General features: G+C 41.4%; 1 protein-coding gene across 5 annotated transcripts in view; it reads left to right on the top strand.

The window, feature by feature from the left end:
* The window catches only part of LOC127586415 (protein Smaug homolog 1-like), a 67,162-nt gene extending 55,165 nt beyond the window's left edge, over positions 1-11,997 (top strand). For all 5 annotated transcript variants that reach the window (XM_052044361.1, XM_052044363.1, XM_052044362.1 and 2 more), the window contains 4 exons: positions 1,019-1,220; positions 2,148-2,274; positions 3,396-3,479; positions 5,037-11,997. In XM_052044361.1, the coding sequence (XP_051900321.1) occupies positions 1,019-1,220; positions 2,148-2,274; positions 3,396-3,479; positions 5,037-5,065 (442 nt within the window). In that variant the 3' untranslated portion in view covers positions 5,066-11,997. The remainder of the gene's footprint in view (positions 1-1,018; positions 1,221-2,147; positions 2,275-3,395; positions 3,480-5,036) is intronic.
* The last annotated feature ends 213 nt before the right edge of the window (positions 11,998-12,210 follow it).

A 12,210-nucleotide genomic window follows, 5' to 3' on the forward strand; every position in this document is an offset into this window, starting at 1 on the left:
GGAGAGGGAAGGGGTGGGGGGGCAGAGAGGGGAGCACAACTACAACAACAACTTGTATTGCATATCTCCTTTTAAACTCTCCTTAAACGTATGCCCTCTAGTATTTGACATTTCCACCCTGGGGAAAAGACTCTGACACAGATAAGGTAGATGGTCATAATTTTATATACTTTTATCTGGTTGTCCCTCAGCCTCCAGTGTTCTAGAAGAAACAACTCCTCCTTGTAGCTAATACTCTCTAATCCAAGCAATGACCTGTTTCAGAGTATTATTGTAAAGAACCCCAGAGTGATTTCATTCCTGACCATGTCACCCCCTTCCTCTGCCCCCCCCCCCCCCACACTGCAAAAACCATGGGATCATATACACCTACCTGAAAGGACCAACAAAGTGTCATTTCAATGTCTCATTGGGGGAAAAAAAAATGTCACCATGTGGTGCAGCCTCTAATCAGTACCACACTGGGATTGCTGGCCTAGGTTTTGTGCTCTGTCTCAAATGGGAATTTGACACCCAGCTCTCTGGCCCATGAAGGTCCACAGCTGACACGTAATTCATTTAGAAACAGCATAGTCATTCTGACTTTCAATTTTATAGCTGTGTTAATGTGAACTCTTGAAGCAGGTGAAAGTGTCCCTCCATGAAGTGGGAATGATGTATTTCAAGTGAGTTTTAAAATCTGGTTTGCATTTGAGTTGACTGGTCATACTTGGAGCAGCCATCCAAGTCATCCGTTCTCCACTGACAGGAAATCGCTCACTAATCCTGAGATGGTAGCATGTACATGTGAGGGAGCTTTGCAGGAGAGGATTCGGCTCAGAAATTTGGGGCACCTGTTGCGCCAGCAAAAGTCAACAGCTGCAGGAGCTTTTTAAAAAAAACCTCTTAAGAGGTGTAAAGATGTCTTGATAAATTTTGGCTTTGACAATGCTACTCCTGACCAGAGAAGTATTGCCATTCATTGCACTCATCAATTTTATGCTTGTATTCAAAAACTTTTTCTGCACTTTTTTTCCAGCTGGGGTTTTGGTCAGTCCAGTTCCCTTCCCACAGCCGGTTCTGTGGTTGGTGGCCTGAGCCGACGAGGCCAGCGGCCGTTCCAGGTACCTCCACGGGGTCTCTCTGCAAGCCGCATGGGTCTGATCGGCACGTCTGCTGCTAACCTGGGTGGTGTTTCTCCAAGGCACACACTTAATCCACTAGCAAGCCAAGGCAGGCAGGTCAGTACATATTCCCCATAAAGTAGCGTTTGTGTGCAAAAGCAATAAGTTTGGGAGGTCTGTTTCGTTTCAATGCAGTTACTTTCAGAATTGGGTGGGCCGTTCAGGAAGTTCATCTCATGTACCCCAAATTTCAATCTGGGTTGTACTGACGGAATCATTTTTGTCATGATTATTAGGATCTTCTATGCAATGAGTATGGGCATCTTCTATTCAGCAGCTTTAATGATCATGGGCACAGAATGTAATGATTGAGTCCACTGGTGGGTTGGTATGAGATGTGAATAATGCATGTACAGTGTTAAAACTTCTTGTGGGGTATCTGAAACAACATTTCATTCCCCAGTGTTGCTGGAAGCTGTGGGGACGAAGCTGTTTGACAGCTACTAGTGCAGAGAAGGGGGTATTAGTATATTTCTCCTGGCCATGAGTAAAATTTGTGGGAACCTGCAAAGTGAAAAGGTCTTGATGTACACTGGTTCTACTGTCTGGAAAGTGCTTATGGTGTTCAGCATAAGTTAGTTCAAACAGTGCTTTAGTGTAGCCAATTCTGGCTAAAGTCTAATGGGATCTGTACCCTAATCGTTTGAGTAGTGCTCAGCTGGAGACTGATTGAGAAAGCTCCATTGAGCTCTACTGTCATTTATTCCACCAACATCCATTGTTTAACCTTGCATTGAGTAGAATGAAATACCAAAGAGCTGGATGTATCCACGGACAGAAAGGAATTCAAGTATTGGTGTTGTAGATGCCAGCATTAAGGAAGCTATGGCAACTAAGTTCTATCATTAATAACACTGCTTTGTGTGACTGCTAAAATGTAAGAAGGCAAATGGATTATGGTCTTTCAGCTGATAATTTCTAGGCATCTATTAAGAGGAAATTCATCAGTGCTGTGAGATAAACATGTCTTCTCTATTCCCACAGAACCTATGGTTTGCAAACCCTGGTGGCAGTAATAGCATGCCGAGTCAAAGTCGCAGCTCTGTGCAACGGACATACTCTCTCCCTGTGCACACCTCTCCTCAAGCCATCCTGATGTTCCAGCAGTCAGGTTTGTAGTTTTTCAGCTTCTGATCACTTCTTCCATTGCGTGACACTTTTCCTGAAACACGTCATCTGTGGAAAGAGAAACAGTCAATGTCTAAGAGAAATAAAGGATGCTATAAGTATTTTTAAATTTACCATTTAACTGTTAGTAAGTTTAAGTTAAACAGAGCTTTTCTTTTGCGACCACTCCTCTGACTTTGGGAGGGGGAGAACTCTAGATGCTGAAAATCTGCGATATAACACAATGCAGATATTCAACATGCAAGACATCTGCAGAGATAAGCAGGTCATTGACCTGGAATGTTAGCAAAACTTGTTTTTATTCCTCACACCCTGATTCAGCAAATGAATGGTCACCACTTGGGTGACCTGCTACACAGCTCTGTATCACAATGTAGGGAGTCTACTGAGGAATAAATTGCTTATAATTTACTGGCCTAGGCGAAATGAGCCAAGTTCTGAGGGAGACTTACAAGATGGATGCTAAGAGTCAAGAACTGGAGAATGTAATCTTAGAATAAGCAGTCAGCTATTGAAGACAAGGAGTAAGAAATTTGTTTATACCAAGAGTTGTGAATCTTGGGAATTCTGTATCCCAGAGGGATGGAGATGTTCTGTTGGTGAGTTTTGAGAGACTTGTTTGGATACTCTGGGAATCTGAGGATATGCAGATCAGGTGAAAATCTGGACCAAAAAGCTGTGGGATTGAATAGGGGAGCAGCTATGTGTATCTGCTGTGGGATTGAATAGGGGAGCAGGTCTGAACTGCCTTTTGAATTATTCTGTAATTCCCATTCAGCTGGAAAAGTTGTTGGATTTTTGTAACTGATCATGAGCCACAATCTCAGAGCATAAAGATAGCTAGGAATAGAGCAAAGTAAAATTGTTCGGGGTTACCACATCTAATCACTTTTCAAAGGTGTTCTGTTGCATGATTAGGCTGTATTTAAGCATTCCAAGTGACTGAGTGCCCTCAGTTTTCCTTCCATCCAGAAAAGATGGCTGTTAATATCACTGGAAGAAGAAATCCCAGAGCTATCAGCAGCCTTTGACCGAAGAAACTAAAGGACAGGATGGTTTTGGCATTGTGTTTTGGTTTACTGAGGCTTTGTGCTATTTTACCAGAATGTCAAGTGCCAGTGACTGAACCAGAGATTAACACAAGACTGGAGTCTCTTTGCCTCAGTATGACGGAGCATGCCTTAGGAGGTAAGTGTCTTCCACCATCGCTTCCACTTTGAATTTTAAGGACCAAGTGGAAAGTGCTCTGGGAAGGGAGGTATATTCTTGCAGCAGATAGAATTTGGGATTACACTTTTGTATGTCCCTGTCATTGGCCAGAAACTTGACTGGACCAGCCATATAAGTACAGTGGCTAAAGGAGCAAGTCAGAAGCTGGGTATCTTACACAAAATGGCTCACCAAATCACTCCTCAGTCTCTCCATCTACAATACACAAGTGATGAGTGTAGTTGGGAGAAAACTCCATACACCTGGAGAGTTACTTGACAACAACACGTTTGGTACCATCCAGGGCAAAAAAAGGCCCACTTGATTGGTGCCCTTTCACCCTAAATATTTGCTTCCTCCAGCACCAGAGCACTGTGCCACCTACAAAATACACTTCAGTTATGTCTAGGCCTCTGACAGCACCTCCCAAACCTACTGAGGAGCAGGGTAAGGGTAGCAAGTGCAAGGAAGTCTTGTACCTGCAGCTTCAGCTTCAGGTTTCCTGCTTGGGAATATTGGCATTCCTTCATTGGTTTGGAGACTAAATCCTAGAGCACCGTTCCTTTGCCAGAAGGCTGTGAAGGTTCAAAAATCTGGTTTATTACCACCACCTTGGCACTTGGGCAATAAATGTTGCCCTTGCCAGTGATGGTCATATCCTGTATATCTAAAAAAACGCTAGTTTTGGTGTAACATCACCCTGATGAAGATGTAAAAGTCCTAAGGGGAAATTTTAATAACTGCATGACAAGTGGGTTTTATCTATAACTCCTGTTTGGGGAGATTGTTACAATACCTTGGGTATTCTAGAGATATTCAACAACAAGGATTGTATCTGAATGTATTCGACATATCCTAAGTTAAGTGACAACAAAATAGTTTCCCCCACCATTGAGGCATGGATGGAATTCTCCAAAGGGCCTGTCAGAAGCCATATTTTGAAAATATTGAAATCTATTTTGTAGCAAGTGTGTGTGCTGAACAATAAAAGCTTCCTCTGCACACAACCCACCAGCTGAGAAATCCTGAATACCAAGGCATGCAATGAGGTTTTTTTCTCAAACTAAACATCAAAATTTGTTAATTTGTAAAAAAAAATAAATTTCCCTTCAGTCAGCTGGAGTAAGACAATGATAAATTGATTAAATCTTTGCCATTGAGCTCTTAACTCGTGGTTGAGTGAGTGTGAATTGTGATTTATAATGACGTGGATTTTATGCAATATTTATGCTTTGATTTGGGTTACCCAATGTCTGCAAATGGCTTCTCAATATAGGTTAAATGCAGGACACTTAAGACTAAAAAATGTATGAAGGAACATTATGATATGCTGTGCTTTAACTCAAGCTTTGAGAATGTGTTACGAGGAGTGTCGTAGATCTCGCTAAGAGTTGACGCTCCATTTCAACAAAGGGAATGTGAGCCGTAAATCTGTAGTGTGCTCAGATTTGGTGGAGGCGAGCTTAGACAAGAACCAATGGTTATGGCAATGTCATTTATTGATACCACTGAAATCATTTCCTTTCACTTTAACAGATGGAGTGGACAAGACGTCAACTATTTAGTACGCTGTACTTCGCTTGTGAACACTCATTGAGAGACTGACATTACACAACAGCTGCAGGAAATGCCACTGATGTTTGATGGGGTCACTACACCTTACAATGTATATTTTCGCTGATCTTTATTTAACCTCAGGGGAATCAGACTGATACCCAAAGTAGTTTCAGTCTGCTTTCCATTATATTTTTTATTTTAACTTTTTCTCAGTATCCATCTGGTTAAAGGTTCAGCACCGGTACAAAACTCATTTAGCTCAACTTAATTTAAAAGAAAACTGGGAACTAACATGAAATTAGTGATTGACAGTGTGGTGCTGAGCAGTGCTCATGACGGAGGAGAGACGGGAACTCTTGGGCTGACGTTACAATGGTCTTAACAGAAACCTGTATGCTTTAGTTACTGTATCATTCAGGTCTGGTACCGGTGCATACAGTACTTGGCAATAGTGCAGGTCTGGTGTTTATCTGTCTATCACTAATTTAACCTAAAATCTCTGGTCAAAGTGATGAAAGCAAGTTAACCATTTAAGAAAGTTTAAACTATATAAGAGATGTTCTGTTCTGAAGCACACATTACTAGATAAAACACAATGGTTGCATTAGCAAAACTGCTCCAGCATATTCATTGAGGAGCTGCAGAGAATGGGAAATTAACTGACATTTTTCTAGGGTTATATCTGTGCAGTTGTGTTTGTATTGATGGCAAAAATACATCTACACAACTCCAAGTTAGCACTGTTTGGACTGAATTTACTCTTGTGCTTTGTGGTTAATACTGTTTGTCCAATTTTCTACATTGTGGATCTGTAACAGGAGGCAATGGTTTCCACTTCTCCCCACCAATAGAATCTCTGAAGTACCACCCTCTCCTCTCTACTTCCCCACCCACTTGCCCTGGTTGAGTTGACAACTGGGATTCTAAAGGAGCCTCTGACACTTATCCCATGGACTGTTAGAGCATTTGGTTTACTTTCAAATTTCATGAAGGCTACCTTGATCTTTTGGAAAAGGTTGGCTGATTCTTAGAACACTGAGAAAAGATGGAAACTCCATGGTGGTGTAAATTTTGGAAAGAAAGTCCTGCATCTGGTTGGCTGGTGAAGTTTTAAGCAGCAACATCTGGGAGTTGATAAACAATGCAAGGATTGTCAGGTGACTAATCTCCAGTGGTTGAACTTCAACCAGCTGACGGTGTTTCACTTCAATCCTGTTAAAGCATAAACCAGGCCAATATATACTCCATTCCACACCACCGACTCCCCCCCCTTCCAGTGCCTTTTCACCTGTGTCTGGCCATCTCCCTCAATTTGGAGCTTGTCATTGCATATTAACCTTGTGAAACTGAGAGTAGAACTTTTTTTTACTTCCCTGAACTCTTGGTCTTGTACCAGAGCAGCAGAAAATCTTGCTACCTTGGTCCTGCAAAAGTACCTGCAATGCATCCAACCTGCAAAAGTACCTGCAATGCATCCAACCTAGAAGGTTTTCCTCCAACTTGTAGGACTGAAATGAATGTACATTTATGACCATTGCACCTGTGGTGAATTCTGCTGATTTGGAGCTGCCAGACCAGGTTTTGCGTAGCTCTGGGCAAGGTAGGAGAATGCAAACACTGGCTTATTGAACAGTGATGTGGCAGGGAAAGACTTGCAGCTGCTGGTTCATTCTGGCACCCAGCAAGTGGCCATGAAGAGAGTGTTCACCAAATTATTTCAAGCTGATAGTTTCCACTTTCAGTGTTTGCTACCTGAATACAGAACTGTTTTGTAGTCCAGTGGGCATGGATATTTTGTATTTACAGGCATTGTTCCTCTTTGTGCCTTTCTCATTTGCTAACGTTGAAATAATTATCAATGGGATTGTAGGCTAATTATGGCAAAATCAGTCCTGCTTCTATCCAGAGGTACAGCATCTCCTGTCATTGAACAAAATGCAACTTCTGTACCAACGACAAACTACCGAGGAGTTCTTCTGTAGTGATGGTGCTTTCAGAACATGATATTTCTTTGAAATGATGTAAGGAAAGAATCTTTCTTTTTTGTTGAAAAAGTTAACAGAGCAAGGTATTGGGGAGTCGTGTATTTGTAACTCTCCCAGTTGCTTAGTTACATTTAAGAGTTCATGGGTCATAATTTTCTAGCATGAGGCACAGAATGGGGGAGGGGGGAAATGTGTATGTTCAAAGAAAAATGGTTTCATGTATATAGTAAATGTATGTATGGAAAAGTGAGAATAATTCTTGAAAGGGTTTCAGTGCTATAAGGGCCTGTTTATATGAATCACATTTTTTGCCTGGAGTCTTGTGGCTTCAGTAAAGGACTTTTATGTGTTTACATTTTAAGAGGGGAGAGGGGGCATATATAACACGAGCATGACTTTAAATGACTTTGGATTTTAATGGTTCTGTCACTCTGGTCAAGGGAATTATTCTAAATTTCTTCATCTGGTAAGAAATTACTTTCAAGCTGTCGTCTTGAAGAGGCGTGTACAAGGGTAGGATGACCAGCTCAAACAATTGGACACTTTTTAATGAACTTGATCAGTGATGTTTGTACCAAAGGTGGGAAAGGACTACCCTGAACCTGCTGGTGGAAATTCACTTGAGGAAAAAGTAGCTGCAGGATTGGAAAACCACAAATCTATTTCTGTCTATTTCTCAAATAATCCACTCTAATGGGATGCCATATCATCCTATACATGGTCATGCTTTCCGGTTGCCAGGTTCCTGCTCTAGGTTTAGCAAAACTATTTGCTTTGCTAACTTCCAAAATCAGCAAAGTGAGAGATTTAATTGAGTTTCTTTCCTTGACATATTGAACCAAAAATATAATTTTGTATAAAATTCTGCAGAGCATGAAGAATCCCAGTTGAGGTTTCTACCTTCAGATTTAGAATGAGCACAAAATATTTCTTTGCAACAACTCCTCTTCTACCCACCCCCATTGTAGAGCTGTAGGAATTGTATTCTTGATAATGTTTATATAACAAATGCCAGGGGCACATTTTTAAACCAGGGTGGATGCCCGATAGTTTGACAAAGAGTTGGGCTCTGTTACACCAGTCAGAATGCAGAGTTCACAGATGCTTGTCTTTTAATTTCCTTGTGGTTTATCTTGCCTTCGAGGTGTATTCAAAGGGCCTTTTCTTGTCCATCCAAAAACCACTGGAAATTGAGCTATCCTCTATAAGCAAAGAATGTAAGAGATGGTGTTCCCACTTCATTTGCCTTTTTTTTGGTATTAAACTCCTGTCATTCCATGAAAGTGAGACACCCTCACTGTTTTGGTTGCAGTGCTCCAGTGCATTAGTTGGAGAGGGGTGTCTTTTTTTGTTTTGCTTGCTTTATGGCAAAAGATCTCTTGCTGTTTTCTGTGCTACCTCTACCAATGATGGTCCAGGGCTGCAGTTGGGTACTGAAGTCATTTCTTTGCACTGTTTGGTACTGGGAATGCTACATCAGCTATGCAAGAGCATGCCTACACTTGGGTTTGTTTAAATGTGCAACTTGATAAATTTATAAATTTTAGGCATGTGTTTAGCTTCTGTCAGCCTTTGCTGAACTAGTGCATTTGGCATAGATTTCTGTTAATGCTGTGTGAAATTGGAAGTGTAGCTGGTTCCTGTAAGAATGCAAGTCCAGTGTACATCCTCCAAAACATAACTAGATGTTACAAACTGCATGAAGGGGCTTTACAGTTCAGTTGGATTTATTTTCCTCCCTCTTAAATTAGCTGTAACTCTCATCCTGTGCCACAGCCCCTACATTGTAAATGTGCCAGAACAGTGAGGTTATCTGGAGCTTGATCTTTGAAGTCATGGTCTTCATACTTTCTCAACTCCATCCAGTTCTGCCCCTCTTCCTACACAACTGAACTCTGCATGAAGTTGGACTCCTGCCGCTCATTGCTGGCTAGTCAACAAAGTAGCCCCCGACAGATTTGTCTGCTGCCTTCTTAAGGTCTGACTTGTGACCAGCTGGGGAAGAAGGACACAGGGCTGTGTTATGTAACGTCTTTAGCTGAATTAAAAGGTAGAAAAATAAGAACTGCTACCCATGTCACTAATTTAACCCTTCCCACCCTGGGTAAAATGCTTTGTTCATTTTGATCTATTGACAGGGTTGTTAATGCTACAGGTCATGACCAAACCTCAAGTACGTTTAATACCATTTTAATAGTTTCTCTGTCACGGTTTTTTGTTTTTGGAAGATATAAAAACATAAGGCCATAGTGATTTGTGGTTTTGTCACAGGGCTGCCAGTGAACAGCTTGGGGAATATCTTGCCCTCAATAATGCAAGGTAATGCCAAATGTTAGTATGTCCCATGACACTGCTTATTTATGTGTTTAGCCAAAAACAGAAATATTGCACCTTTTGGTTAAAGTTGGAGTCTGATGAAAGATGGGCTGCCTCCTATCTTGAGAATTCCAGTTTTAAGTAACCTTGAATCACTCGTTTCACTGAGAAATCCTGTAGCTATGTCTGAAATTAGAACACAGTTACCTTGCTAATTTCAAGGCAGTCTGGGACTAAACCGCACAAATAGTATCACACTTCTGCTGCTTAAGTTTCAAGACTTGCTGGCTTCGTCCTATTGTAGTCAGTTAGTATTGACCAGCGGTATTAAGGAATCTTCCCTTCTCCCTCTCCACAGACTAAGCAAAATAAGGACTAGGTTTATAAATAGCCCACTTCACCACCTTGGGTGTATTGGTGAGTTTGGGTCTTTTTGGGTATCAACTGCTGTACAGCTGATGAGGATGCTACCATGGCAACAGTTTCCTGTTTTAGTATAACATGAAATTAGAGACTTGAGCTGGGTGTAGAGGGGCAGGCCCCCCTGTGTGGTTCAATCCTGTTTAAACATCTGTACAGCATATGTTGTAGCCTGTGTGCTCGGGGGGCTAGTGTGTACAGGCCTCTTAAGGCAAGTGGTGCATGGCTTTAAGTAACTTGTCAACCTGAACAATCACTTGAGTCTGTTTCCATTTCATACCTTGTGAATCAAAAATGTGGCAACATTTAGATCATTTACCTGATCAATTGAAACAATAAACTGTGCTAAAGTAAATCTCTCATTAGAGTGCAGGGTTTCCTGATTCCTGTTAGCATTTTCCAATCTTGTGTTGCTAAAATACTGTCTGGCTTGAAAATCAATGCATGGGCATTTTGGTGCTTTAAACAGTTCAAACATTTTAAACCTCCTAAAGACGGTAATTAAATGTATGAAGTTTGGGGTTTTTGATTTCATTCAACTCTAACACCAAGTTGGAGGTTTGTCTGAACCGGAGAAATGAATTCAAAGTCTATCAACATAACTCGGATTGAATGAAATTTTGTGACTTGCATTCAGTGGATCCTGAGCTGGGCCTGAATGAACTTGGTGCTGAGATGGACAAAGGTGTACACACTTTTTCCACGACTGGACTGGGAAGTGAATTACTCTAAAAACCAGAAATATCCTTTTAAAAATGAAGGTCAAAAGAATTTTCCTGTTCTGACTGTTTCGAGGTGTGACCAGGTTGTGTGTCTTTTGTACCTTGCTGAAGTGTGGTGCAGGTAATGCAGGGCATCTGGTGAACTTGGTCACTATTTTTGGGCTGAAGATCTGGAATGGATCAAAGTGGATGGACATCTAAACCAAAGTCATTTAAAGTTTGTTGTGTTTAAAGCTTCACCCTTTTTTACAAGCTACGATACATGTTTAAAACACAAGTTAAGTAACCCATTTTTCTATTACACAATTATTATTTTTAAATGCCTTTGCAGCAGGTTTGCTTCCTCGTGTAAAAGGGAAGTTGTACTTCTCAAGACAGAATTGGAGGGGTTTTGGGGAGGGGGGAGGGTTTGATGTATAAAGAAATAGTGGAATGTTGAAGCAACGTTGGAGCTGGTGTTGAAAAGTTTTAGATCTGTAGCAGCTAGGTGTTTGCTGCTGGGCAGGGGAGGGAGGGGAAATTTAATAGCCAAACTTTGGAATATGCCTGTTCCTTAAATATTTGCTTTCCCAGGACCGGAACGGACTCATTCCTGGTTTCTAAGGTTTCACTTGTTCTTTCTCTCAGCACCTTGGCAATTAAATGTGTTGGAAAATATCCATTTCAAGGAGGGCATCACTGAACTGTGGGGCCCTTTTTCTCCTGCACATAACTTCAAGTCCTGGGTAATGGATGGCAGGTCGTTTAGTTCTGGTATAGCCATTCACTTACCTCTGACCACTCATCTTGGCATCAGATAAGGATATAAGAGGCCTGATTTTAAAGCTGCATGATTCTGTCTTGTTCAAGAAGCATCAAAGTACCACCAGTAACTGCACCTCACCCATGGCAACCTTGGCTGTCCATGAGCTGGCATTAGTTCCTAGTTGAGCAATTAACAACAGGCTTCCTACACTTCCCAATCAATCTGTTTTCTGCTTTCCTGGTAAGAGCCAGTCTGGGTGTTGGGTGTGAATAGAATTGGGCCTAGCTGTGCTACCAACTATGTTCAGCCCATGTGTTGACATTTGCCATCTTGGTTGTCTGAAATGGCTGCTTAAGAGGGGAGAGAAATACAACAGGACTGTCCCAGACATTTACTTTTGTTGTTGTGTTTATGGGGGGGGGGGGGGGGGGGAGAGAAAGTTCAATTTTCACCAGTTAAAATGGAATTTGGATTAAAAGGCTTCTGTAGAATAAAATTTGAAAGGCACTCCACACACCTGTTCATTTGGGTAAAAAAGATTTGAGACAAATTGGGAACCTTTTTGTCCTTCTAGTTTCTGGAATTTGACTCCATTTGCTAAACTTCAAAGAAATCCACCCGTATGCAGGCTGAGGCTCTTAAAGAAACCAGGAATCTCTGCTCTGGTGTAACGTTCTGACATCCCTTTGTGTTCTGTCTGATGCCACGAAAATAATTTTCTTACTAAACAATAAATATCCAAAAGTGCACAAGTGTTGCAGTTTTTTTTCCCACTTGCATTGTCCTGTTTTATGTTCATGTAAGTAATTACTTATAGGCCACAGCTGCAAGTTTGGTCAGTTTTAAATCACAGCCTAAATTTTGGGTGCTTGCTGGTTTCTGATCCTGATCAAAAAAAGAAGCTTGTCTCCTCTTCAACTGCTACCCTCTCGCAAGCACATTGAGCACAGAATGGGAGATTAGAT

This window comes from Pristis pectinata, chromosome 35, assembly GCF_009764475.1.
Source record: "Pristis pectinata isolate sPriPec2 chromosome 35, sPriPec2.1.pri, whole genome shotgun sequence".
Lineage (NCBI taxonomy): Eukaryota > Metazoa > Chordata > Chondrichthyes > Rhinopristiformes > Pristidae > Pristis > Pristis pectinata.